Source organism: Takifugu flavidus, chromosome 9, assembly GCF_003711565.1.
Source record: "Takifugu flavidus isolate HTHZ2018 chromosome 9, ASM371156v2, whole genome shotgun sequence".
Classification (NCBI taxonomy): domain Eukaryota; kingdom Metazoa; phylum Chordata; class Actinopteri; order Tetraodontiformes; family Tetraodontidae; genus Takifugu; species Takifugu flavidus.
In genome coordinates, this window is record NC_079528.1 from 14501390 (window position 1) to 14529144 (window position 27755).

Sequence of the window (27755 nt, forward strand, 5' to 3'; positions counted from 1 at the left end):
GCTCTTTCCAGATTTTGGGTTGCCGACCCCTGGTCTGGAACTAAGTCTAAGTAGAGGGGAAACTGATAGTTTTACTGAGAAGCCGTAATAAAAAAGGGGGAGACAGAAGTAAAGGAAAGGTCAGCCTTCAACATTTATTTCACTATTTACAGTAGAATTCTTCAGAGACAACGAGGGAGTGAACCATTCTGGGGGGCACAAGTGAGCATGGGAAAACAGATCAATCAATGAAAAGTTTTTCATCAGAAAATGCATCATTTCCTCCAGACACACATCATTTTTCATCAATACACATATAAGCTTTTCTGACATTAGTTTTACAGGCATAAAGGCCCAGCTGAGAAAGATGGAGAAGACTCTATATGGGAAATAGAGCTGGAAAGGCTGATAATATGCTTCGCTCTGTCTACCACTGTACACTGATGTGCTTTAGACGGGAAGTTGATGAGTGTGTTCTCAACCTCGGTGACTGTTCCTTAAATGAACATTTATCTCTACCTGCTTGTCTCGCAAGGGCCAGCTTTAGTTTGGAATTACCCAAAGGAGAGGTTTATATTTGACAGAATGAAAAGGAAAGCCAGGCCCATCCATTTCTGCTGAGAGGGATGAAAGAGCTGAGGAGTTTCCGAGTGACAGCTCAATCTGAGCACCTGTCTTTTCTTTAGAGAGGCAACTTTTCATGGAGCCACACTGTGCAGCAGCTGGTTCACTCAGGAAAGCCTATCACATTTCCACGTCTGTGTCTGTGTGTGCTCAAATGTTTGTGTACGTGAATGCAGGCATGAACGTCATCGCTTCAATCTCCATGGCAATGATGTCCCAGTCAGCCAAGCGCCTGCCAGGATAAGAGGTAGGGTAGGAGGCAGGGGGTCAGCCACTCAAGCAAAAAAGAGGAAAAACATCAGGTGTTGGTGCACTGAAAAGAATCAGACTCCTGAAGAACATTCAGCTCAATTTGCTATTTCCACTCGCCTAAGGTGCAGCTTCCAAAGTGAGATCATTGTAACCATGGCGACAAATGTTGACAGTGACAAGATCTCCTTTGTGAGCTAAGCGCCCCCCCACTTCCTTTCCTCAAGATAAACACAAACTCATTTCAGAAACGACACAAAATTTGTGACTCAAACAATCCAGGAGATTGAGGGTCCAAGAAGAACTGTTCCTTCATCAGAGGTTACATTTTCCTGATGTTTCTACACGTCAACGTTGACAAAACTGGACGATTTCATCGAAGATGGTATAAAAGGTTTTAGATTATTGTGTATTTTTGTAAAACACTGCCAAAAAACACACCTGCATCAGTAGAATTTGAAGATATGACAGAGAGATCATCCTTATGTTTTTGTATTTTGATCAAAGCGTACGTTAAAGGAAAACACAACTTAATTAAGTGGTAAATGATTCTTTCAGCCGTGTAAAGCCAGAATGGGGCTGATGCTTTTTCAGAGATGACTCCATGTACAGTACTGACAGCAGCAAAGCAGCTAATGCTCAATAAAAGATCTCACTCCAAGTTGTGTGATTTAGGTTTTGGAATCATTTTTATCTCAACATACTGATGTTTTACTGTGTTGCCAAAACCACCTTTTCAGGGTTTAATGTGTATAAAAAATTAATGACACTTAAAAAAGAGTGATTTGATGATATCTTTTCCTTTTCCTTTCTAATTTGAACACAAAAAACCAAAACATACAATAAAATAAAAATTCAAACCAAATTATTGAAATATTTCTGATCACCATTTAGATTTTGAAATTTTTGATTTCAACAACACTGGAGGGATCATGATTGTTGAATGTACAGAATGTTGGATGTCTTGTTTTTTTGTCCTAACATGTCCTGTCCTAATAGCGTCACTGGACGAAGTATTTTGAGGTCTGTGTAATGTCTGAAATTGAAGACTCCTCTGGAACAGAAAAAGCTACAAATGTGAGCATTACGGAGAATTGGTGGTGAATGAGTGTGTGATTTACAGATTGGAAAAATGACCGTGTGTGTTTCAGTGCTGGTATAATATGGCCTTCAGAGCTCTTTCTTTTTTCTCAGTGTCCTTTTAGACTTTATTCTTTTCTGCTCCTTCATTCCTGTTTCTGTTATTTATTTATTTCCCAGTTGTGTGTCACCATTTATTCCAGATCTCTTTTCTGGACAAAGCTCTTTGTGTAGTGGAATGGATTTTCCTGACTGCCCTGACTTTATCCGCACTGTGTATGCGAAGCAGCATAAAGCAGAGTGACAAAAGCAGTGAGAGGAAGGAGAGAGACAGCATCTCCATGGCAGGCCAATGATGGATTAGAATACTAAAATGCTCCAGAGGAAAACAGACACACTCCCCAGTAGGACGCGATGTATGTGAGTGGGCATTTTTGCGCAAATCTATTGCACAAAGATGGGACAAAAAGAGCAGAAGATGTGTTTTTTTTATTTTCCCCTCATCCCTAAAGATTTCGGCATTTCTTTTTTCTCTTTGTTGGTTTCAACACATGGCTTCTCTGCTGGGTTATTTCAGTACATGTTTATGCAAATCATCAGCGTTCCCTCCCTCTCTCATCATCCATCCCCCCATTGCCCTGCCAAAGAGTGTCAACCCTGATGACAAACAGCCTAGGCAACAATTAAAAGGAACAAAAAGGCCTGGTAAGAGGCTGTCACCCCGCCGGCCATGTCTTTCAGACACAGGCCCACCCCTGTTGACATCAATTAACCCCCACTATTGTGTAGTAGGAGGTAAGGGTGTTGATGGGGGAGGTCTGTCCAATCTAATTCTGTGTGATTTAGGGGGACCATTGGGTTTCTGGGTCACAGGAAAAACCTTTTTTGAGGTTATTTACTGTGAACAGCTCCATCTAAGATCCACCAAAAAACAGTGGCTCAACAAGCCATGAGAATAGAGAGAATAGAGAATCTTTAGTTAGCGGTTCAACAAAGCCTGGGTTCCAATTTTATTCACCCCCAAGAAGAACACAGGTGGCTGTTATGGCCAAATTGAAATTTTAGCTCTCAAGTGAATGTTGGTGCAACAGCTCTATCTACACAGGGAGCACCAGCGTCAGTCGCTTGCTATAGTCTGTCAAACTGTCGTTTCACACCTGCAGAACACTTCTTGGTAATGTCGCTCCAAAAGTTGATTCAGCTAAATTGTAAAGTTCAGAATAGACAAAATGCCAATCAGTAAGTTTTCACAATTGTCTTTCACAGAAATGTATAGTAAAATATGGGCATTGTGTTTGTCTCTAAAGACTTGAAATAAAAAGACACATATGAAGAGAGAGGGTAAAGGAGGGTAAATACTGCTGCACAGAACAGCGGGCTGCATTCAAATAACACAGACACTACTGACATCTCAGTTCTGTCTCCTGATGTTCGAAAGCCAGTCATTCAGTGCGGTGATGGGTTGTTTAATAGTTTTCTGTTAACACTGTAGGTGTATGAGGGTCACTCATGGACATACAGTTCAAATGTGTGACCTTTTTCAAATCTTTCTCTAACCTTTCCAAATCTGCCTTCAATAAAATGTGTTGTTTCTTTCTGGTGATTCTCTATAAAGGTATAAAATTTCCTTTTCATTAATTAACATTGTCATTGTAGACAAAAGAGCCACAATCTTTACCTGCTCAAACAGAACCGGCAACACACTTGTCAGTGGATGGCACTTGCTTTTCTTTTAGGTGTGTTTCAGTCCCAAATGAGAAGGCGGCGAGTGTTCTCTCATTACTGCTCACCTCTTTCATTTATCTCTTCATGATTCCCTTCCTTTTTACTGACATAGTTCCCTTTAGTCTCTTTTATGTCCTTCCTGGCTTCTTGCCCATTTCAAGATGTGGCTGACATTTCTCATGATTGTCGCACAGGCAAAACACACACGTTTATTTTGTTGTATCTCCTGTGGCTTTATCTACCCTGAAAAGTGTCTCACTGAGGAAGAAACTGAACACAAGTGGGTAAAACCTTTGCAATAATTTACAGAAATAATCGCTGTTGTAATTCCCATTAAGACTAATATCCTCTTTTCTTTATGTACGATTTTTCTTCTTTTAGTTCTGATGTTCTCATTTCCATGTGTTTGCTTGGTTCTCCCATTGTTTCTACATCCAATAAAAACATATAGATGTGTCTCTAAAAATGAATGAATGAGGGTTTTAGATGAAACCACCAATTATTTATCGTGAAATCCACCCAAAGGGGTATTGGTAAAATTGAAAACATTTCTATGAGGACATATCATTGCCCCAAAGGTCAGGTTGCATTTTGAGGCACAGCTTCAATGCAAAACCTCGGAGCCGACTGAAGCTGGACTGATGACGGAGCCTCTTCTCAACAACTTTTTCTGTTTCTCTTCCCTTGTCATCTACCAACAGCCTTCCTCAGCATTTCCTTACTCTGCTTATCATCCTCTATCTCAGCGCTTCTCCTGGTTCAGCTTCCCAGCTGTCTCTTCCATCTTTCCATCTTCACTTTCTCATCATTCCCCCTCCCTTGTCTGCGTGACCCTCAGCCATCAATGCTGCTCCTGTCGATGGAGGTTAATTTTACACGCTACCAAGTAACAGGGGGAAAAATAGTGTCAGCAAAAGATATAGAAGACACAGGGGATCACGTGCTGGTGATTCTCTCTGCGATGTTCTGCTCCAGGGTCTTTTCTGTTCTTGCTATGACACTCTATTTCCATCACTATTACAACCCCCACCGGTCCACACATCCATCCACACTTCTCCACCCAGCAGCCTGTCAGATGATAGAAAGACGTTGTCAGGGACTGATTATCAGCCTCCCAACTAAAAACAAGCAAAACATCAAGCACACAAAGAGCACAGAGGGACTTGGCCTTGTTCCCCTCCCAGTTTCTCTTCTTTACTCCTCTTTCTGCTCCTCTTTCTTCAGCTCTTTCTCTTTTTGTCTGCATGTCAGAGGCAGAGTGTGCATTCGTTTGCCTGCTGGGGAGTTATTTGATGTGTTCTGCCGTTTTACAGCTCATATTGTTTCTGCTGTGTTGTTTTTATTACGATGGCTTTATTCATATCGGCGCCTGTGGCAGCTCGGGGTTTTTGAGGATCATGATGGGGAGGGGGGTGCAATAAAGCCAGAAAAGAGGGCCACCGATTCAGCTCATGGCAGGCGGTATGTCTGTGTCTGCGAAGCTACATGAGTCTGAGGAACGTGTGTGGCCGTGGTGTAGTTTCGAATGTTGGCTTTGGAGGCACATGCATTGTACATTGGTGGCGTTCATCAAACAATGAGAAACAAGTGTGGTTTTTTCATTTACTGGGGCTGTGGAAGAGGGTCTGGGAACAGATCTGAAATTCTTTCCATTTTCCAGCAGGATAAATTTTGTCTGACACATTTTATATCAACGTCATTACAGTCATTGTTAAAACAAGCCATAAGATCACAACTAGGAGAAGAGATTAACATTCATCAAGAAAGAATAAAAACAATATTAATAATGAAACATCAACACAGTCTGACTGCAGCATGGTGACTGAGCGTCACATCAACCAATAACATCATTCGTTTTTGATAGGTTCATCTGCCTTATTGCTAAATGTCCCATAAAACACAGCTTTCCATCCATATTATACTGTACTTGTTAGATCAAATATAATAAAAAGATTTTGGGACAATAGTTTAATTTCCTTCAATGGATCTTTGTATAATGAAATTGTTGCACTAAATCATTTAGTAAAATTAAGGCAAATAAAGTGTTTATGTGGCAAAGAAATGTTGTATTTAAAGGACCACAACATGGAGCGTCTGATTTATCCAATAATAGGTCTCTTCCACCAGGATCTGTGCCAAACTAAACACTCAACTCTTAATGGAAATTCACAACTGGTTCTGTGGTTTAAGCACTTTTCACACTTGTGTACATTCAGGTTTAAATTAATCAGATGTATTTTAATTATCTTTTCGAGGACATGAAGTGGGCTGAGGCTGCATCAGCAGCAGATTCATTCATTAACAACAAAAATCAATTTTCTGGTTATTGCAGCTCAGACCTCAGGAATTTGGGATGCAGCAACTGTATCCAAGGGTTCAATAGTTGCTTTTCTGTACGTTGGCAGAGAGTGCTGCTTTACTCTATACTGAAAGGCCTACTTAATTATCTTTGGCATTGTATTATCATATTTGTTACATGCCATACTGAATCAATGTCACTGTGTTTGCCTGAAGCAATCCTACATTTATGCTATATTAACTTGGATGGATCAATTGGGCAATTGTGTGGATTGATTTTTTTTTAAAGTTTCTTTATAGAGAAGACATAAGAGGAGATAAGAATAGGAAGGCATTCACAGAGAAAGTTGTTACTTTTGTCATTAATGTTACAGGAATACCAACATTTTAGTATATTGAGTATCGTAGCAGCTTTTTAATAAAAATGAGCAAGATCCAGCACGGCAGTTTTGGTTGAGGTTTTTTGTTCCGATTTCTCTTTCAGGATTTACTTAGGTACAACAGCATGTTGCAAATGATAACTCCAGTAGTGTTTGAAAATTAGAGAGGATTTTTCTATTTTCTGCTGTCAGAACTGGCAAATACTGTACATAGTTTACTTAGCTATCATATTCTAATGAAGCTAGCATCACTTAGCTACATTATACGTTGTGGCAGATGGGAGCACGTAAACATTCTTCTCTGACTGAGTCTCTTGTGCTTGCAGGACTTTAAAGAGCTGCAGCTTCAGCCAGACCATGTTGAACAATGTGCCATTCTTTAATGTATGGAAAGAGAAATCAAGGACATCAGGAGAGATGAGGTCACTACTGATGAAAATGTGAAGTCCGTTTCTTCACTTTGCTTTCTTTACTTTACAGCCGTTAGTCCAGGATTGTAGGTCCATTATATGGTGTGTGTGTGCGTGTGTGTGTCAGCATATATATTGTGTATGTGTGTGTTGTGTCTATACTGTGTGTTTTAACCACAATTAAGAGAGGCTGAGAGGAGCAGCAGGAAGATGGGGACAGGCGGGGCGGTGATGGGAGGTGCAGCACTCCCTGCGCCAGAAGACTCCAGACTGGAGATGGTGGCCCTCTCTGAATATAGTGGAATGACACCAAAATGTGCACCTTTGTCACTCTCCTCCTCTGTTTGCGTACGTTCCTCTTCTTCCTCACTTCCTTCCTCCACCTGACAAAAAGGACAAAGTGTAAGTAAAAATGCTGAGTCGTGACGAGAGGACTAAACTGCAGGCTGACGGGCCCTTTGAGTGTTAATGTGTGTGCATGAACACTTTGATAACAGGAGATATTCCGAAGTTTAAAGCTTTGTGTGTGATTGGGATTTGCTGTGGTGTGTGCTGAGCATTATGAAGACACATGGTCCACTCTCGGGGGTGTGCACCAGCTGCAACCATCCGTCACACCCCAGGTGGGCTCGGTTAATGATTTTCAATCACTGATAATATATTTTTTTATAGCTGGGATTGTATTTATTCATTAGTTAGTTAGAATGTAACTTTTTTTCTTTCAGGAAAATAATTAATTATAGATTAAATTCATGTTTTAAAAGTACTATTACTTGTCTAAAATGGTACTAAAATGATTATCTTAAGTGTGATCTGTCTGCTGCTTGCTTCGTCCTGCTAATCTCCCTCCAATGATCCTGATTACCTTCGTGTGTTGCACCCTCCTCTCCTTCCTCCTTTCCTTCGTATTTATTCCAGCCTTTCCTTCCCTTTTGTGCCTTGGATTCAAGCATTCTGGTGTTCCAGTGTTGTTGCTGATTTGTCCTTGGTTGCTTATTTGGACTAATAACACATTAAACTGTTTAAGGGATGAGTGAACTTATTTTATTCTAGTTTTGCATCAGACTCCTCAATAACTGGTGCTTGAAAGGCAAAAATCCAATCTATTATCTGCACATTTTTGGCATAAATGGATTTGATTAAAAGTTATGTGACCTTTACCTTCCGCTACAATTATACTATTGGTAGGTGGTGAAAAATACTGTGAGATCATTATATTTCCCTGTGAATAATTAAAGTGAACAATTTGAAGGTCTTTTGCTGTCTAGCACATGTTGGGGAACAAAATATAATTAGCTATAATGATTACAATATTGTGGAGGTTGTCTACTGAAAGGATCCTGTTCCGCATGAACCTTAGCATCTCCCAGCTTGGGTGAGGACCAGTCTAGCTAATGCCCAGAGTCATTTCCAGGCAGTATGTTACCAGTAAAAAACCAGCCCCACGACTTATCTGCTACCTTCATGAACCCAGAGAACCTTCCTAATAGAAGAAAGGGGGAAAGATGGTGTAAAAAATAAAAGATCACATTCAATCAGTCTCCAGGTCAGAGGAACACATATAAATGAGGTGATTTTTTTCCCCCTCAGGACTAAAGAATTAGAAACATGACTGCTCTGCGCTGGTTGTTCATTCCATAGTTTTACCTTGCTATTCTGAGGCTGGGGATGAAGATAAAAAAAAGCAAACAAAAACATTGAAATGAATAACCATTGACTTAAATAAGCTCCTTATGTTCTTGGGAACAAAGGAGGTGCTTGGCTGGAGGGTCACAATGTGGCTTTTGCTGTCTGCTGCGACGCGACAAGCGCTCGCTTCAGCCTTTTCAGGCACCGGAGAACAGATGAGATGGATCAAATAAACTCTTTCCCAATGGCAGAGTGGTGCCAGGGGACAGCGTGCACTCTGACATTAACTGATTAACTTGTGTCAGTAGCAAAACATCACAAAGATCTGACAGGAGTCTCACAGATGAAACACAGTGTGCACATGCCCGTGATGACACATCTGATGTTCTAATCATGGCCTTTGTTTCATGGTAAGAAATGATGATTAAAGTGCAGTCATACTGTTATCTGGCTAGTTTCTCGACCAGTTGCTCGACCAGCCCATCAACATGGCAACATTTTTTCCACCAAAGATTCTCATTAATAAAGTTAATTTCAGTTTCATTTTAGCCAAAAATATTGTGATTCCTAAGAAATTTCACGTCTCCTTTTTACTGCTGCTGCAGATCCTCAATTTTTTAAAGTGAAGCCTTTGAAATTCTGTGGCGGAAAAAAAAAATCACTGGTGAAACAAGCAAGTTCTGAAAGACAAGACAAGCTGCTGAGTGATGGATGAGTGGAGCGAAGTGGAGCAGGTGTGGGTGGAAGATGGATGTTGACAGTGAACATTTGAGGATTCAAGGGTAAGATCAGCAAGATAAAAAAGAATCAGCTTAGGAAACTAGGAGAGGGGGGCTTCTGGAAGGACGGAACGAGTCGAAGGAGGAGACAAAGGCATGAATAAATTCATATTAATGAATTGCTGACTGACGCAACAGCACCAACCAGCCCACCTAATCTGCTCACGGGAGATAATGCGGACAGACATAGCAACAGAGCGAGGGGACGGAAGACAGAACTGCAGGAGAGAGTTGGAATCTCCTCCTGTCTGGTGGCTCAGCTTATCTCTGGCAATGAGGAACGCCAAGAGCCAGAGAGTCACAGTCGCAGCAGACTGTGGTCAGGACAAGGTGAGACGGGCCAGAACTGCGATTGAATTGGACCGCTTTGATGGTGAGTGTTGCACAAGAAGCCAGGAGAGGAAGAGCTCTCGGGAACTGTCTTCCCAGGAGCATGCCTGTTTGTAAAAAGAGACCCAAAAAATGTCCTGACCCACCTTTGCTGGAGGCAACAAGACTATCTGGCTCTGCCATATTTTTAGAACTAACATCATAAATAAGCTCAAGACTCTATGTGGAAAAAACAACAAATGTTAACAAATAATCTAAATTCTCCTTCCAGCTGCCATTTCAACCACAATACATTTAATCTGTATTTAAATATGAAAACACATTTAAAAAAATGTAAAATCTTCTCTAAACATCTAACGAACTGTGTGCATGTGTATGTGTGTGTACTTGCTACATGTTGAGGACCCAAACATGCAAAACGTTACAAAAGAGGACATTGGCTGGTCTTCATGGTTTTATGGGTTAAGATTGGTTATAATATGATTGATATGATATGGTTTAAAGATTGAGGTTAGACTTGGGTTTGGGTTGAGGGTTAGGTGGAATGTTTGGGGTTAGAGTAGTGAGCTGGGTAATCTATTGTGTCTCTGAAAGTCCTCACAAAGATAGAAGCGCAATGGTCTGTGTGAGTGTTTGTGGGCACAGAATGAGTAATAATGAGAAAGCAGACAAATCGCCAGTATAAACAGATCTCTACCACCAAGGCAACAGATACACAATTAAAAAGGGTGCCTATTTTATCCCACTTCCAGGGTCTTCAGTGACATCCTACTCAGTCCTACCAAAATAAATACCATCAAGATGACACCATGGCTGGAAAATTTATACAGATTCACACTTACACCTCACATCACCTTAATATAGGCTAGTCAAGCAACACTTAATTTGCAGAGAATTTAAAAATAAATAAGCACACAATCACAATTACCTATCTTAACTATATTATATAATCACCTATAGCTACTGTCAAAACTGAAAAATAAAAAAATAATTTGAAGCGATCAGTCAACAAAGTCCCCTTAAAATTACCGGTACACTATGTAAAGAGAGCATTTGTGGGTGCAGTTGTGACTGAAATAAAATACTAATACCAAATAAAATACCAAACGTTAATTCACCTTAATGCCAAGAATGACCACCCTACAGACGCAGTAGACACAGGGGTATCAGCAACCAAATCTATGTCTTGTCCTTCAGCCGTCATGGGATAAATATACAGCAATAGCTGTTGGTGACTAATTGAAATCCAGGTCCAGATCAGGTATTTTGCAAAGTTGTACCTTCCAGGTCCTGCAAGCTTATCCACTCACAGGGGGAGCACATGCAACGTTCAGCATAAGAGCTTGTAGCTGGTCATGTGGTTGCAGACTCAAGATCTGATTGGCTATTGCAACTGATCATGTCCTTTCTCATACAGTGCACAGGCCTCAGGCAGATACCGACACAAGCTAGCTGTCATATAATTGATAAAATAAAACCTCAATCATAATATACAACATTGGAAGTACTGTAACCAAGCGGATAAACTGACATGACGAGAGGAGACTTTAGAAAATAATTTTATTTACCCATTTGAAAAAAAAGTTTACTTTTGTGAGTATGTTTAGGCCGGCAGAGAAGGCCTTGCTGGCCCGAGGGAACCATCACTGAGCACAGCTGACCTTCTGCTGCCAGAATCCATAAGTGACTTTATACGAGTTCTAGAAAAGAGTTGAACTGTCATATATGTTTGGTCCAGAGCCTCCATGCAAATGTCCCCACAATGAATAATCTAAGTTTGCCTTTAACTTTAAGTCCCGTTGTCCCTGCAAATCCTATTTTATCAGTTCTTAAAAGATGCATTTAAAGAGGCACATTATTTCAGACCTTCCGCAGGCTAACCACTGAATATTTTAGCTGTGTCTTTAGCACTGATTAACATGACCCTGTGGACTCTTCTGATAAGTCCTGCCCAAGGCTACTCTTTAAAACTTGAAGTGCCGACTTGCTTTTGTTAGCGACTGCATCTGTTGAGAGCCTTAACCTTGATAAAATGGAAATGCATTTTTCTCTTTCAAACACACAAAATTAGTCACATTGCAAATTAAATTAGTACTCATGTACTCATTAATACTCAAGACACTTTAGGAATTATTTGAATGTTTTGTGATAACATATAAATTAATTATTCAATCTTTGGATTGGAGTAACATAAATGTACACATCCAGCCACCCTCACAATCATGTCACAGACATTTTCATTATCGTAAAATAAACATATTGATCATTTACTCTCTCAAATAATAATAATACTCTCTCAAATAATAATAATAATTATGCTCTCAAATAATATCAAAAAGCAAAGGGGGGGGATCTAAAAAATAAAGCTCAGACGCTATAAAGAAGAAAAAAGTTAAACAAAAACTAGATAGAAATCTGAATGATTCTTTACTATAAACTGTGAGGATGACATGTGCAATGAACTGAAGTGCACTCACAATACTGCTGTGCTCAGGCACAAGGTTGTTGCTCAGTAGCTCATCCTCTTGAGCAAGTTGGGAGGGTCTCGGTGCTGGAGGAAGGGTGATGTCTACAGGCGGGGAATCGGGGCTCCGCGTCAGACTGATGGAATTACCTACATGGACACACAGCCTATTACTGCCTCTGTAAAAGTGTGCTCGTGTGTGTGTGTGTGTGTGTGAGAGAGAGCCTTCACATTGGTGTGTGGGCTGTCTGTGTCGCTATAGTATGACAGTTTACGTGATGTGGGGTTGCGTGTGAGTGGGCATGGTCCGACACATCTTTCTGGCATTTTTATCGTGTGAGGTGTCTTGATAAATCACTGAGCTTTATGGTGAGAGTATTGATGCATTGATCTACACTTTACTGCGTGGACATAAGGCTCAGAGTGCATCGACAGGGTTATTGACAGGTCCTGTGATTGAACAGCACCTCGGGCGGAGGGGGTTAACCTCTTCACACCCCCTAAGCCTGTAAGAAGCCAAATGCTGCAGCTGAAGGTCAGCTATTACTGTGCAGCATATTCTATTTAAAGATGAACTTTAATGCAAAAGCATGGAACTTGTAAATGTAGACTATTAAATATGTACTGATGTCAAACATGTAGCACAAACATGAATCAACATTACATGTTATAACCCCATTGTTTAAATTATATACACTGTGTATTTAAGTTAATTGGAAATAGATGACTGATATTGAGTGACTTTTCAGTCCATTGCTATTCAAATCAAAAGAATATAAGTGTTAACACTGATGAAGTGCTGTTGAAATTTAAATGACAATTTTGAACAAGAAAACAGTCATGTCTTGATTTTGTCACCTCTTTTTGCCATTGAAAGCAACCTTGACAAAAAAGCTACTGCAGCACAAGTGATGCACCTTTTTAAAGTGTGTGTGGAATAATCCCCACATAGGGGGCACATTCTCATAACCCTGCTTAATAAGGCTACCAATGCACACAGCTAATTATTCCAAGCTCTTAAGGCATGAACTCACGCAGGCAGTTGTTGAGGGTGAACATTTTCTGTATTCTCAGACAGTCCTGCCACTGATTCCCGCTTCCTTCACAGTTGCACGACAGCGACACCTCCGATGAGCTGTTACTGATGTAGTTTGGTGTCATTACGGTACCTACAGGGCAGAGTGGGCAACACACATTAGGTCACGAAAGACAATTATTCACTTTAATAGCATGAAAGAGGAATAATATTGTCCTAAAGGTATCACAAGTGTGATATTCTAGTTGGTGTTATCCAGTAATGTGTGACTGATGCATTTTTATTTTTCATTCCTCATTTTCACCCCCTTCCCGTACCAATAAGTCCAGCGTAGGCCCGGAGGCACAAGGCCACTGAGTCCTTCAGACAGCCACTGGCCTTCAGAGGACTTGGGTGGCAGTTGTTAAGAAAATCAGCCAGTCTCGACCTTGAAACCATATACATAATGTACAAATCAGCATGAAATGCACAAAGATCACAGAGCGGCGAAGAAATCCAGAGGATGTTTTCAAAGGATTAAAAATATTCACATTGTTGAACTACAAATTCTTTAACTTTTGATCCACTATTTCCTTTCAGTTTTCCTTTCGATAACTTACATTTACACAGTAAACATAAAACCTTGTTCATCATCTTACAAATGATGAATTCTGAATTCTCCAATGCTGTGCACTAAATGCCCAATCAAAGAAATAAATGTAATTCCAATTTCACCTGCAAAGGCCATCTTGTCGGCAGATGCTCTGCTGCTGTAGACAGTTATGCCGTGAACCCTCCATCTGCTGGTAGGAGCAGGAGGGCACAATGTTTTTCCTTCTCCTCTCACCACAAAGGGTACTGGTGCAGGGGCAGAACAGAACAGGCAGGCTGTATTCCTCTGGCACCCGCTCCAGGAAACGGCGAAGAGTCCGGTGACACTTTTGCTGGTTGCACCGGTTGGTCCCAGGCACCTTCTTGGTGCAGGCCAGAACATATTCTGATCGCAGAGAACCACACTTCTCATAAAGTCCACAGTCCTGTGCCGCCTTCAGGCACTGGTTTTCTCCATTCAGCTGCATGAGAGATGAAGCTGGGGGGGGGGATAACGGTTCCAAACCCCAAGTGTAAATCAAAAATATATTTTGAGCTTTCCTTAATCAGAATGTTATATATAAAAAAAGAATTTTAACTGGAGACATGGTTCAGATGAAGCACATTCCAGAACCATGAAAAGGTTTTTAAATCCTCTTACCTGCAACTAAGGAAGCCATGTGGGTTTCCATTGATGTATCATCATAGGGAGAAGTTTCCAGCTCTTCCTCTGCTGTATTATGATATAAAGAACATAACAGCATTATTATTTACATTTACACTAGGTAAGAAGTAACAATGCATAATACCAATACCCTGCTTCTTGTGGTTGATACTGTTGTATTTTGGGATAGAAATAAGAGCAGCATGAATTAATGCTGTTTACTTTCCTCTGAATTCATTTCTGCATCATCTTTTCTGACATTTCATAGTACTGATGTGAAATTTCAAATTTAAAAGAACCAAGACCCACCTCTCCCACCTCTATATACAACATTGTTCTCTAATCCAGTTTAAAAATGTTCCCACACAAGTTTTCAGAAAAAAAGGACGAGACGTGGCCCAGGATTACGCAGCAAACGAAACTGGCGAGGGCCCCTAGGGGTCCCAACTCACAGAGGAGACAGCACCATAAAGAGGGAGCAGTGAAAGGAATGGTTCCTCTAAAGTTTCTACCCCGAGTATTTACCAGGAAAACATTCCTACTGTCAATATAGGGCCTGAATATAAAGAATCATTTTCAGACAATTACACAACAAGTGCAGTAAAATTAACACTGGCAGTCTTCTTCCACAATTTGGCCTTTATTTTATTTTGGCCCAAAGGATTTTTGATTGCTGTATTGAATGCCGTAATATTGCGCAGAGCATTTTATACGTTATACATGCAAACTAACAGCTTTTAAATGAATTTTGATTAAAATTACTTATAGGATAATAGAGAGAAGCTAAGGGTGAGATGTCAGCTTTTGTCCAAACGTGAAATCCATTAGCAGAGCCTTGATTGACTAGTGGGGGAGCTGTGTACTGCTGCAATTGACTTAAACATTTTCAAAGAATAAACTCAATCAAGAATGTAATAGCATATGAAGTGTTTATGAATGTAAATCCTATTCCAGGCTATATATTTATGGTAATGACATGCTAGAGCAGCCTAGCAGCAAAAAGAACTGAAGAGTGTGTAATTACACTAATGCTCTAGTGACTAATAGGCCACAAGGGAGGAGGGGGTCCGCTGGCTAAAGTTAGCTCAATTACTGATGCACACACCAGACCTTCAGATGTGCTTCTGTTTTTGAGTAGGAATTTGGTGTGTGTGTTTGTGCGTGCATGTGTGCGTGTGTGATGTTTATCAATTAACCTGCTTTTTTTTGGTCTTTATATTTGGACTTTTATGTTTGGCAAAATCAGACACACAGGAGTTAAAGTTGTCGATGGGCCAGCAGATGAGCATTTGTGCTCGACAGGAAGGTGATTTTCATTCAGCTCAAACTCAACAATGATTCATGTGTACTGTGAAAATACCTTAATACTAATAAAGCAACAGGACAGATTGGCAGGGACATCATTTCTGTAAATGTTTGGAATTTCTTCTGGGGACAACATAAAAACTCATCTTTGATGGGACGTGATTAAAAAATAATGTAGGCTTTGCTGTTCATTACTCTCAATTAATTGCATTAGACTCACATATTGATATTTAAACTAAGCTTTTTTCCCTTCAGACCAAGCAATGCATATTCCTCCATCTCCATCTTTGTTATGTCCACTGTTCCATATGTGACATCTTGTGCGCTGGCTCAGCCTTATAGGAATGCATTAGTCACTATGATTAACTGCATGAATCGTTTGGGACAAAATTGTAGATACCTAATTATAATTAACACACTTCAGTCTGGGCCCTAGTTAAGACATATCAAAATGTAAACTGTATTTATTGAGGTGATGAAATAGGTGATGTGATGTTACCTTTTATGGAAGGCAAAGTCATCTTACAGTTTCAGTGACAGACAAATGTATTTTCTTTGAATTTATGCAATATTGTGCTGGAAAGTAATATTTAAATTCATAGCGGCAGCATTTTGTTTGTCTCAGACAGATGCAAGGACCAGCTAGATCTAATGTGCTCGGTGGGTCCAGCATCACCTGCTGTTCTGAAATGGATGAAGAGACTGAGCTTCCTCTGTAAGCATGTCCTGAAAGCTTGTCTTCCATACCCTCCCCTCCTCTGAGGTCAGACTGACCTGGCATCAGGCGAACACTCCAGTAAATGTGTAGACACTGCTCTTCCTTTCGTAAGCCACGCTGGCACTTGCACGATGACAGAGCGGGATGTTTGCCTAGCAGAGCGTCCCGTCTCTCCAGGCACTCAGCAGCCACTTGCTCCCCCAGCGGGGACACTGCTGCATCAGCTGCACAAAGCTCCAAGCCCCGGTACAACGCCTCGCAGCGTGGGTCAGCAGAGCACACACGCAGCGCTTCTATGCAGTCAGTGTGGGATGAAGGGAAGGAAAATGTAGATGGGAGCGGGAACACACCTAAGGGAAGACAAAAACATTGTGGAAGATGTGCTGAATTGAAAGCAAGTAATAAGCACGGTAAACTACACACGTATCACTAAAAGGAAGGAACATTAACAGCAATGGAAAGATAGATAAAACAGACAAAAAGAGTAGAAGGTGACAAATATACAAGCAGAGATCGTTCCAGTGGCAGCCTTAGTGGTTTGGACATGCGCACAGTATGGAGCACAGTCACCATGCCCCATGGCCCACACAAAGGTACATGAATTACACACACACACACACACACACTCGCACACTCGTTGCTGTCCAGAGAAAGACCCTTTTATGTGTATGTCCTGCTGGGAGGAAGACCGGGAGGCACACAACCCATCATTACTACCAGAACACAACGGCGCACCACCACCAAGGGAGCAAAGCAATCTGGCTGACACACACACACACACACACACACACACACACACACACACACACACACACACACACATGCAGGCACTGGTTGAAAGAGCATGAACAGCTTAACACTCAGTGCCGGATCAGTAGACAGTACGTAAATTGAATACTGAGTATGATTATGAAAAACTAGTCACAAATATAAAACAATGTCAGCTGAACAAACAGCCTTTTCATGGAGCATCGCTGGCATTGCTTTGTTTCAGCATTAGACTCTGCTCCAGTATAATCCTGACCACCTTTCTGTCATCTCTGTGTAGCAAACACTGCAGTTTCACATGCAGATAGAAGAGCGTAAAAGCAAATGTTGTGTGCATTTATTGTGAGACTCATCCATGTGAAGTCCAACATAAAGCAGGAGTTTGTAGAGATTAAATGCAAAACGCTAAGTGTGAATAAGTCTGATGGAGTCATGCAGTACCTCATCAAAACCTGGAAAACACGCTTTCTTGTGCCAAATGCAAAGGTTCAAATCATGCTCACATGTAGCAACTAGTTAACAGCTAGTAAAGCAGGATTTTTACCTACTATAAGCTTAGATTTGAAACGTGTTACAAGAAAAGCTAGTGTGGCATTTATTCAAGATGTTTCCTGGGTTTTGATCCTCAGTGGATCATCTACTAATTTCACAACTTTAAAACTAGTCCAGTCAGCTCCTGCTTTGTGTGACGAGCTGTGCTGCACTGCTGCAGATATACGTACTGACATATATCCTTATACATAATTTATAGGACATTTCAAGAGGGCCCTTGTTTCTGATAATAGTCATAGTTTGTTAACGTCATAATCATATTAACGCTGTTGGCTTGTGAGTATCATGAGTGTTAAATTTCGATCTTAAACCTGGAAGAAATGATATAAAAGCCTTCTGCATGAAAGTGAATTCCATATGTGGGAATTTACATTTTCTTTCTAAATGCATAATGGCATTGCATATTTTAGAGATGGTCTGCATCTGCAACTCTAGGAGCTTATTCTCCACATTTTAGTGTGAATAAACAAGGTTATGTAACGCTGTAACATTAAGACTGCTAACACACTGATGCAAATGTCCCTGGCATTAAAACTTGATCTATATAAAGTTTATTGACAGGAGTCCATAAAGAGAAATTAAAAAGGAAATAGTCTTTTGATATTAAATCATGGCTACAAATGGTCATTCTATAAGTACATTCAGGAGAGTGTATAACAGTATATCTAGATGCATGACAACACCCACACAACACACCCACTAAAGACTTGAACAATTTTAATTCTCAACAAACTTTGTTACAGTTAAATGTGTGGGAGAATATAACTTTGTGTGGGCTGAATGCTTTCGATATGAAGTGAATGCTTTCTATATGAAAACATGGAGCACAGTCCCATCAGCCAGCACCAGCTTTTCTGTCTGGTTGGTGAAGGAACAAGCACTGAAGCAAAGTCCCACTGAAATCAAAAAGGTAGCCAATGTTTTTCTGCATTGTCATGGCGTCAGAAGTGATCCAGGATGTGTTCCCAGGCGGCGTCCATGCCACAGTGTGCACACAGCCCCAAAGACTCAGCACCGAAGTGTGGCTGTTTACCTAACCCTAACTTTGGCCGTATGAGGTTATTTATCTTCATGAATAAACTTTCCAGCCATGGATTACAAAGACTAGAAATTCCAAAGTAATGAGTAGACATTTTAGAGATTCATCTTGTTTCCACTCTCCAGGGCACATGGAGCACCCTCCATCCGTGTTAGCAGAGGGTTACTGAAAACAATAAGCACCTAATGTGCCAGCTGCTGCACAACACCACAGCGAACAGGCCGTTTGGATGAATGCAACACCATGACGTTGTTGACTGCCAACAGTCAAAAATATCCCACGCATCATTAAGCCAATGCAGAAAGGACAGTTAGATGCTTTTCATTGCAGTTATTAATGATAAGAATGGATTCTTATCATTAAATATTATAATAAAATGGTTATTTATTTAAGAAACAATCTGTGCCGTAGGAAATAAAGGAGCCCCCCTTCTTGAGTTAAACATCTGTTCCCAGACAGAAGGAGCTGCTGCTGAGATAGACGCTAGACGTAGTTTTTAGTAAGTTGCTCATTGAATTGTATTAACAAATACCAGCAAGGGTTTCCTCACTCTCAGATTGTAGTTTTTCTCCCTTTAAATTGTCATTGTGTGTAATTTGGCTGTGAATGGCGTCATGGGAGTACCGTGTGAAAAGGAGAGGGCTGATTTTGGGGCTCTAGTGCTGCAGAGGGAGTGTGACTGATCTGTTCGCCAGAAAGAGATCCAACTGCAGAGTACCCAGTGGCTCTATGTCCAAAGCAATGACACAAATGGAGGATACACACGTATGCAGAATTTATCTCTATATATGTCGTTAAAATTCGACAATTGAGATATGCTGCATATAAAGGTGAATATAACTGTCAAGTAAAAAGCTAAACAGGGCGCATGAAGTGTGGTTCAGACTGTCTTCAACATTTATAAGGTCCAAGATCAGGTTAAATACTTGGGCCTGTTATTGTCTGCACTGTTTATAGGTGCTGGTCAGCGAAAATTTCCATGCACAGTCAAGCAAGCAGCTTTCCTTAGTTGTAGTTTTGGTGCTTCGTGACAGTTCTTTTTGAATACAGTGCTGTAGAAATGTTAAAAAAAACTATATAGTGATCCACCTGCTATTAATATTTTAGAGGGAGACTTAAATAGATTAAGAATTCTACATATGTGTGATAGTTTCTGTACATGTTTAGACATTACCTGTAGGGTCCAACAGTGGTCAGTAAATATTCATCCTCTCTCTGTCTCTTCTGTCTGTGAGTCTCTCTCTTTATATATATATATATATATATATATATATACATATATATATATATACATACACACACACACACACACACACACACATATATATATATATACACACACACACACACACATATATATACATATATATATATGTGTGTGTGTGTGTGTATATATATATATACACACACACACACACACACACACACACACACACATACATATACATACATACACACACATATGTATGTATGTATGTATGTATGTGTGTGTGTGTGTGTGTGTGTGTGTGTGTGTGTGTGTGTGTGTGTGTGTGTGTGTGTGTGTGTGTGTGTGTGTGTGTGTGTGTATAAACAACACTTCGACCTTATTTCCCAGTGCCATCAGCTCAGAACTGGCAGAAATCACTTGGATACAGATGCACCCATTTAATGTCTGGCCAGAAGTGCTCTTAATGGAAGAGTTGCAGCCAAAAAGCATTACCAGCAACTCAGCTATGCAGGAAAACATGGGAACTCGAGTGCAGAAAAGTGGCAGCCGGTGCTGGAGTTGTGGTCAAAATTTGAAAATATTTGGCTGCAGCACAGGCAATGTGTTCACTCAACAGTCGGTGCAATATGAGTGTCTGCAGGCAACAGTCAAGCATGGTGGGGGTTCCTTGCAACTTTGGGGCTGCAATTCTGCAAATGGATTTGGAGATTTGGTCAGGAATAATTTGTCCTCATTATTGGCAGATACACATCCATCATGCAGTATCATCAGGGAGGTGTATGATTAGTCCTAACTTCATTCTGCAGGAGGACCATGGCCTCAAACATAGAGCCAGACACATGAAGAATAATCTTCAGCATCAAGAGGAACAACAAATCCTGGAAGTGATGGCTTGGCCCTGATCTCCACCTCAAATGTGTGTGGGATTACATGAAGACACGAGGCTTCGGGGAAGCCTACATCCAGGGAAGTTACGTGGTGAGTTCTCCAAGATCTCTGGAACAGCCAAGTTTGGTCCCGCATCGATTGATCTAATTTAGACTTCTCCCCTCTTCATTCAATGCATTGTTGAAAGAATTCTTAGTTTACAGCATTTTCATGCTTGCCTAAAACATTTCAACAGCAGATAGTGAGAAAAAAAAAGTTAATAAAAAGTTAAAAGTTAATACATCTGAATGTGCTAAATATTTTTAATAATAAAGCACAGTTGTTGAAATACTGTAATTTTTTTGCTTCTTCATTCTTGGTTAACTTGCTTTTGGTTAATATATCATACGTTAATACCAAGCTATTTATGACAGAATTTATCACCAGCAATTCAAAATAAGATTTGTAAATGAAACAAATTCTGCATGTTTCTAAACCATATTAGCTAAATAAATACAACTTTATCCGTCCCTAAGTGGCATTCGTCAGTAGAATACACTAGATAGTTCAATAAACAATAGATAATATTCCATTAACAACCCATAAAGACTGCAGAATAAAAGTAAGAGTAGAAATGAAAGTAAGTTAACAGAAATCTATCAGTTCAACTGCAGCTTTAGCAGTCTAAAGTTATTAAGTTATTAATACAAGTTTTTTTTAAGAAATGTATGCTACGGTAATTAAAGACGAGAATAACAATGCTTCAGCATTGTGTAGAATAAATTGTTTTAAGCAGAAAAAATGTTTTTCTGATTAATGATTGCTATCACCGCTTCCCATGATCTTCTTTTCTCAATGTTGTTTAAAATGTAGCTGTTTACAAGGGCCCACCAGCATTTACCTTTACATGACTAAAGTGTTGGGAAATATTCTGTTGCTAACCTTTTAGCTTGTTGCATGTCTTGAGCAGTGTCGTTTATAGGACGTAAAACTAAACCTGTACCAGTTAATAATTACTGCCTGTGTAACATTTGAAATAGAGCTAGAAAAACAGAATAAATAAATGTCTATCATAGTGGTGACATTAGCACATCTGTAGGAAGGTAGGTCAATCCAGCACTAGGAAGGAAAGGAAAGAAGGAAAGTTTGAAAATTGTGGGTGCATGAATAGCATGAAGAGTATAGTTTACAGCAAATATTAGAAACTGTCCTTTGCTTCTTCTTCGAACCATTTCCAGTTAGCAACCTCTTTTTGTTCCTGTTGTACGATATCCAGAAGCAGGAACACACAAGTCAGAATGTCACCATCTAATTACATTTGGCAGACACTCGCAAAATCCAGAATCAATATGCCTCAATATTCTCATTTGTCCCTCTTCTCTATTTATGACACTGAGCAAATAAAGAAACTGTAATTAATATAATTGTGGTCAAAGAACAAGATAATAAATGACGACCTCTGAATGGCGGCTGCAAAGGTCTCAGCCAGAAATGAATACCTCCTATTATACCAAACATTTCTGTAAAATCTGCCATGTGACAGTGTGTTAAATGTGCTCAAGTCTTGTGTGTTAGATTTCTCTGTTTTCCATCTGTGTTTGAAGCAATAAAGTGAAAGACGAGGTTATAATATAATTTATTTCATTTATTTCTATATTATTTATTTGGTCAGGAATATCTTTTTATAAAATAGATTAATGCTCTGGTTGTGAAATGCAGCAAAAAATGAAGAAAAAGACATATGATAAAAATTCTGAACCTTTAACAATGTAAGTTTCAACCAACTGACTAATAAGCTATTTTTAAAACTGTTCCCAAAATTTTATCAAATATATCTAGCAATTTTAAGCATATTTTACATAAAGCAACTGCTGCTTTGATTGCAGGATCATAACAGTCAGTGGGTTCAGGAGAGTTTTACATAATGATTTGAATAGAAAGAAGATTGTTCAAGTGCTATGATGAAGATTACTATCAGACTTCATGATGGCCAAGGCACAAGACACGCGAAAGACGTGTTTGTTATGTTTGTTTGCTTGTTTTGCAGATTTTCCCTGCCAATAAGAAGATTCCCACACAGGTCTGGACACAGTTGCTGGCATAAGTGTGATCATGCTAGCAGATGGTTCTGGGATTCACCAAGAGGACCAGTGGTACCATCAGGCACCACTGACTCGACTTAGACATGGATTCACAAAGTTTGATTAAGGACACACACACACACACACACACACACACACACACACACACACACACACAGAAGCCAATGCACCATCTGCTGCTCCCGTGTTAGAGCTCCAAATCCCAGTTATCAAAAAAACACACAGAAACACAGAAGATCTCCAAACTAGGCCCTTACAAATCCATTTGTGCCGATTGTCTACACTCACACACCATGACCAGATGGAACCAGGTGGATATGGGCCATGTAAGTTCCTCATATTTTATTAGATGTATTGCAAGAAGAAAGATGGATTTCCTCTTTTCTGGTAAAGTTCATTCACATCTGTTTCATTTCTCTCTTTCTGGCTCCCTCTCTCTACTTTTCTTTCTCTCTTATGACCTGTAATGAATCCCTCTTCCCTTCGGAGCAGCTTTTTCCATCATATCAGCAGGACTGATTTATGATGCTCATTTCTGGGACCTAATTGCTCTTCACAAACGTCACCATGTGTCACTGTAGATCAATACAGATAAGATATTCTCTTTATCCTTTCATACTGGAAAGAACCCTGTGGTTTCAAACACCCCTTTGCCTGTGTTTGCAGCTCACATGGTCAAACACCTGAAACCTGTGTGTGTGTGTGTGTGTGTGTGTGTGTGTGTGTGTGTGTGTGTGTGTGTTGTGTATGTGTGTGTGTACGAGCTGGTGGGTTTGTGGCGTTTCAACTGAAAGCAGTAGCATTTTGCCAAATTCAACAATAATGTCAGGTTTTTGTTCTGGATGAAAAAAAAATCAACATGTGTAAAACTAACTACTAGGGTCAGGCCCTGGGATTCTGGAAAGCGCCTTGAAACAATTTTGATTGTAAAAGACGCTATATAAATAAAGATTGATTGATTAAAGATTGATTTGTTTTCAGGCATTAAATTGAAATAAAATGTAATCTACAAACTGCAGATCCCTTCCCCACATATAGGCCATAGTAAGGCGACATTAGATAACATAACAGGTTGTTTTATGATCAGAGCCTTGGAAGATCAAAGGTCAGAGTCCCTCCAGAATCTGGAACATCATAATAAATCAGCTCTTCCAACAACAGATTTTTCTGAAAATTTCAGTAAAATACCTTCATAACTGAGATTTTAATCAGTCAGATAAATGCTGGCTGTCACAGAAGCACCTTGGCGGAGGTAATAAATTGCTTCAACAAAAAGATCTTAAGATGTTTAATAAATTACAAACTGAAGCATCACCAGGCAAAATGTGGCATATTCTTTCAAAAATGTCCTAGAACTAACTAAATGAAAGAGATGATTACAGGACTGTCTGAGAGATGTGATCATGCCTTTCCAGGTATTGGTTATGTTTTATAATGAAGGCTCATACTTTGGAACACATCCATCCATCCATCCATCCGTCCATCCATCCATCCATCCATCCATCCGTCCATTCATCCACCCAGCCATCCATTCATCCGTCCATCCATCCATCCATCATCCACTCATCCATCCATCCATCCATCCATCCGTCCATCCATCCATCCATCCATCCATCCATCCACCCAACCATCCATCCATCCATCCATCCATCCATCCATCCATCCACTCATCCATCCATCATCCACCCACCCATCTATCCATCCGTCCATCCATCCATCCATCCATCCACCATCCATCCATCCATCCATCCATCCATCCATCCGTCCATCCATCCCCCGCCGTCCATCCATCCATCCTCCATGCATCCACCCATCCACCCAACCATCCATTCATCCGTCCATCCATCATCCATCCTCCATCCATCCATCCACCATCCTCCATCCATCCATCCACTCATCCATCCATCCATCCATCATCCACCCGTCCGTCCATCCATCCATCCATCCATCCACTCATCCATCCATCATCCACCCCCCCCATCTATCCATCCGTCCATTCATCCATCCATCCACCCGTCCGTCCATCCATCCACCCATCCATCCGTCCATCCATCCACCCAACCATCCATTCATCCGTCCATCCATCCATCCATCCATCCATCCATCCATCCATCCATCCATCCATCCATCCATCCATCCATCATCCATCCATCATCCACCCATCCACCCACCCATCCATCCATCCATGCATCCATCCATCCACCCACCCATCCATTAATTATTATTTTTGTGAAAATTAGGCTGAGACACAGATTTAAGGATTCAGATTCAGATGTTCCTTAGTTATGATGGCAAAGGGAAACTAACTGGGCAGCTTCAGTGTCAGGACAGATCTTTAAAAACACAGCAGAGTTTGTCAGCTCTGTCACACACTTTCTTACCTTTATATATACACACACACAAACACACACGTCGATAAGACATAAACTATTGTGCTTCAAATGTGTTTGCACACCGGTGTCAGTTAAATGCACTTCCTCATTGAATGATGAGGAATTTACTCTGACGTGCTTTTGAATCCAACAGGGAGTTTAGATTGAGATAGAGAGGAGGAAAATCAGACACAACCTGAGAGCTTAGAGGGGAATGCTGTGTGGGAGGACCTGAGGCAGAAAGACAGGGTGATATATGAGGCTGTCACTCAACATTACAGTGTCGCCACAAACTGGACAATCATTAACACAGTAAATGAACACAGAGGGGCTGAGTTGTACTACAACGAAGTCACTGTGGGGGAATCACATTAGTCCTGCTTCAAACACTGACATTGGCCAGATTCTAAAGATCAGAAAACAGGTAGAACAAATCAGCTGTCAGATGTAAATGCAACACAAAAAAGGGGGACTGGCCTTTGAAAGCAAAGACACTGAGTATGGTTTGTAGAGGCCCTAGAAGCATTTGAAATCATCAATGATCATTGAGGTGTAAAAATATCAGTATGATTGTATGTGCATTCAATAACCATCACCACAATCACCAACTATTGTAATTATGGTTATGGATTAAAGCATCACCATACAACAGTTGGGTAAGTCCATCACAGGACGCATGTCATATCTAATAAGTGTGTGTGTGTGTGTATATATATATATACGTACAGAGAGAGAGAGAGAGGTGAGGTGTGTGGCTAGGGAGGAACTAACACTTTCAGAGTCAGAGTTACAAATTTATAAAACCAACAGTGTAGCAGATTTGCCATGTTGTATGTAGATTTACAACTAGTTATGTTTCACATCTTATTTTATCATTCTATGCTAACATACTGTATATGCAGCTCCTCTGGCTCCTTATTCCACAAGCTATGCTCTGCCTCCCCTGACCACACGTCTACCCAATAAGGAAACTGGAGTTTTTTTTAGGATAAACCAATCATCCTACATTCTCTCAAAATCACTCACTATTAAAATTCAACTGTTCCTAAAAGCCAAAAATAAAAATGTGGTATGTAAAGCTTTATGATTGTACAGTGGTTTTGCCCCACCCTGCCTCTGCTTACCGGTGTTGTTATCCACAAGTCTCTGTTTTTTAAATCAAGTGTTTTAATGTTGACTTGTGTGATTGTGGAAAATTTGCATTTTCCTGTACTTGGAAATAACTTTCTGACCAACAGCCCTGAGTTCTGACCATCAGGATTTTCACAAGTGAGGTTGGTCAATACCACCATGATCACCTGAGAGGACCAACATACAGGCTGTAGAATAATAGACAGCGTGAGGTGGCTCTTGACTTCAGTCCTCTTCAGACACTTATTTACAAAATCAGCACATAATTTCTAAATGTGGTTGTTTAGTTTTGACTAATTATGAAGAACTTTTTTCAGTTATCTAATAGCATTATACTTAAATAAATAACATATGGAGGGGAAAAGGACAAGCTCATTATCAGCACAGAGATCCTCAAATATTCACATCAACTCCGGTGTTGAAAAGCAAGAAAGAAGCTTTCTTAAAATGTTCATAGAAGTTGATTAAAATAGTTGGAAATATAGGATTTATACAGCTATCTTAGGAATCAAGACTTTTAGCTCTGATATCATTTTCATGCCTGATACAGAACGTTTTAACAGCATCATAAAACAGTTCTTATTACAGGTGGATGCTTTTAACCAAAGGAAAGATTCACAACAAACATTTAATGGAACCAAAGGGAAACCTCTTGCAAGAGTAGAAACATATAAATAATTTATTTACATCGTTATTTAAATTGTAGGTTTTAAGAGCAGATTCAATTAAGAGGATCATGACGTTTTCTGCCAAATAAATGTATGCTTCCTCACTTAGATCCCACATTGCAGAATGCTAAAAACTTTAACACACTAGAAATAGATCCACGTCTATCTGACCTCTACAGAGAACCACAAGAAGCCACCCGTAAAATTCTCGCCAACCTCCATCCAATTGCGAGTCAGAGCGCATGAAAATGGACAAAGACCGGAATGCTTGAGGATTCCCTCGGTAGTAATCTACAAAGAAACAGTTTAAAGAACGTACCTGAGAAGGAAAGAACGATCGCAGACCAGAGGAGAATCATTTTGCCGCGTTCGAGGGAGTTTATTTGGGTCTAAAAGGTGAAAGTGAGATTGGAAGTGTGGTGCGTCCTCGGCTGGTCCAGCAGCACCGTTGTGCGCCTCGCGGACGGACACGCAGCCTGTAGCTGCATTCACCACACCGATCACTACCCGTCCGTGCTCCTGCTTTGGTGAACAAGTTTCAAAATCCGCCAGACAAAATTCAAAGAGAAGCCAAAGCAAAGTGTGCGCCGGAGCTGCGTCCGAGTGCGTGTGTGAGTCGAGGTTTGTGCCAAAGCTCCTGTTCCAGTGTGCGCCGTTGGGAGGAATCAAAGTGATGGACTCAAGACACGTGAAGCGTCACCGCGCTGCAGCTGTGCTCACGGTCAGTCATCACGATGCGGCTGTGCTGCTGATGGGGTCCCGGTACACTGCAATCATGCAACTGACAGCAGGGGGCTGTGGTTGTT

The 27755-nt window shown here is 40.4% G+C and overlaps 1 protein-coding gene across 1 annotated transcript; it reads right to left on the reverse strand.

The window, feature by feature from the left end:
* Positions 1 to 109: 109 nt before the first annotated feature.
* On the reverse strand, positions 110 to 27755 carry gfra3 (GDNF family receptor alpha 3). Its single transcript, XM_057043953.1, has 8 exons — positions 27269 to 27755; positions 16297 to 16590; positions 14215 to 14286; positions 13698 to 14052; positions 13301 to 13410; positions 12982 to 13116; positions 11961 to 12097; positions 110 to 7128 (listed from the first exon to the last, which is right to left on the reverse strand). The coding sequence occupies exons 1-8, from the start codon at positions 27306 to 27308 to the stop codon at positions 6916 to 6918; spliced, it is 1356 nt and encodes a 451-aa protein (XP_056899933.1). The 5' UTR covers positions 27309 to 27755; the 3' UTR covers positions 110 to 6915.

Bases quoted from the DNA above. Each gene is read 5' to 3' on its own strand.
- gfra3 (XM_057043953.1), bottom strand. From the start codon at position 27,308: ATGATTCTCCTCTGGTCTGCGATCGTTCTTTCCTTCTCAG. The intron at 12,098-12,981 runs GTGAGTTCATGC...GTGTCCATGTAG, and splicing joins CACCCTCAACAACTGCCTGC to GTAATTCCATCAGTCTGACG. The intron at 7,129-11,960 runs GTGAGTGCACTT...CCTTTTTGTCAG, and splicing joins TGCCTGAGCACAGCAGTATT to GTGGAGGAAGGAAGTGAGGA.